The 1,165-nt window shown below is 45.8% G+C and overlaps 1 protein-coding gene across 1 annotated transcript; it reads left to right on the top strand.

Annotated features, from left to right (window-relative positions):
- Positions 1-517: 517 nt before the first annotated feature.
- On the top strand, positions 518-1,159 carry LOC111140482 (interferon alpha-1/2-like; the record flags this gene model as incomplete). Its single annotated transcript, XM_022492728.1, has 1 exon — positions 518-1,159. A coding segment is annotated over exon 1 (525 nt), but the record flags the coding sequence as incomplete, so codon positions are not given.
- Positions 1,160-1,165: the final 6 nt, after the last annotated feature.

Here is a 1,165-nt window from a genome sequence, read left to right on the forward strand (position 1 = left end):
GGACATAAAAACACATGTTAAGTAAATACTTCCAGTTTTCACTTGCATTTAGCAATCTGGATTGATTGGAGATGTTCAGGTACACCGAAATCATCATGTACTTTTGGAAATTCTTAATTTGCTTATGTTCTCCATATACTACACTGTATACATGTAAAGAAATGAGAGGTCACGCATCAAATTTACTTATATACATAAGCATCAATAGCTTTAAAATATAACTACTCGCTTAAAATTTTTAGTCATTCTCGATCCTGAATTGGATAAACGTTACACTTTTTTTTATCTTAAAGCACAGACTAAAATACAATATATAATGATATATACTGTGTCTCCCTGCGATTACGTTTTCCTGAAAGTTTCAATTAAAAAACATCCAAAAAGATTCTGGAGGCAAAGATAATACTTAAATAAAATACTACATGGTTGGGAAACCCATGCTGCAAACCCAAGTAGAAAGTGCAAAAAGGAAAGCAAAAAGAGAAGTAGAAAGTAAGGGCAACGTTCAGAAATTGAAAACTCCTCTCTCCCCTACTTAAGCCTCACGCACAAGACAAGATGTTCAGAGAAGCTAGAGCCACAGGTCCCAGAGGTGCCCACCCCAGCCAGGCCAACAGCACCTGCAGGATCCCCAATGGCCCTGCCCTGCTCCTTCTTGGTGGCCCTGGTGGTGCTCAGCTGCCACTCCCTCGGCTCTCTGGGATGTGACCTGCCTCAGGAACATGGCCTGCTGAACTGGAGGGCCTTGATGCTCCTGCAACAAATGAGGACACTGTCTGCTAGCTCCTGTGACAAGTACACAAACGACTTTGGCTTCCCCCAGGAGGTGTTTGATGGCAAGCAGCTGCAGAAGGCTCAAGCCCTCTCTGTCATCCATGTGACTAACCAGAAGACCTTCCACCTCTTCTGCACAGGGACCTCACCTGCTCCTTGGAACACTACCCTCCTGGAGGAATTGTGCTCGGGACTTTCTGAGCAGCTGGGCCTCCTGGAAGCCTGTCCCCTGCAGGAGGCGGGGGTGGGAGAGACGCCCTTCGTGAATGGGGACTCCATCCTGAGGAACTACTTCCAGAGAATCTCCCTCTATCTGCAAGAGAAGCAATACAGCCCTTGTGCCTGGGAGATGGTCCGAGCAGAGATCATGAAACCCTTGTATGCATCAACA

This window comes from Enhydra lutris, unplaced genomic scaffold (genome assembly GCF_002288905.1).
Source record: "Enhydra lutris kenyoni isolate GAN:26980312 unplaced genomic scaffold, ASM228890v2 scaffoldscaffold1790, whole genome shotgun sequence".
NCBI lineage: Eukaryota > Metazoa > Chordata > Mammalia > Carnivora > Mustelidae > Enhydra > Enhydra lutris.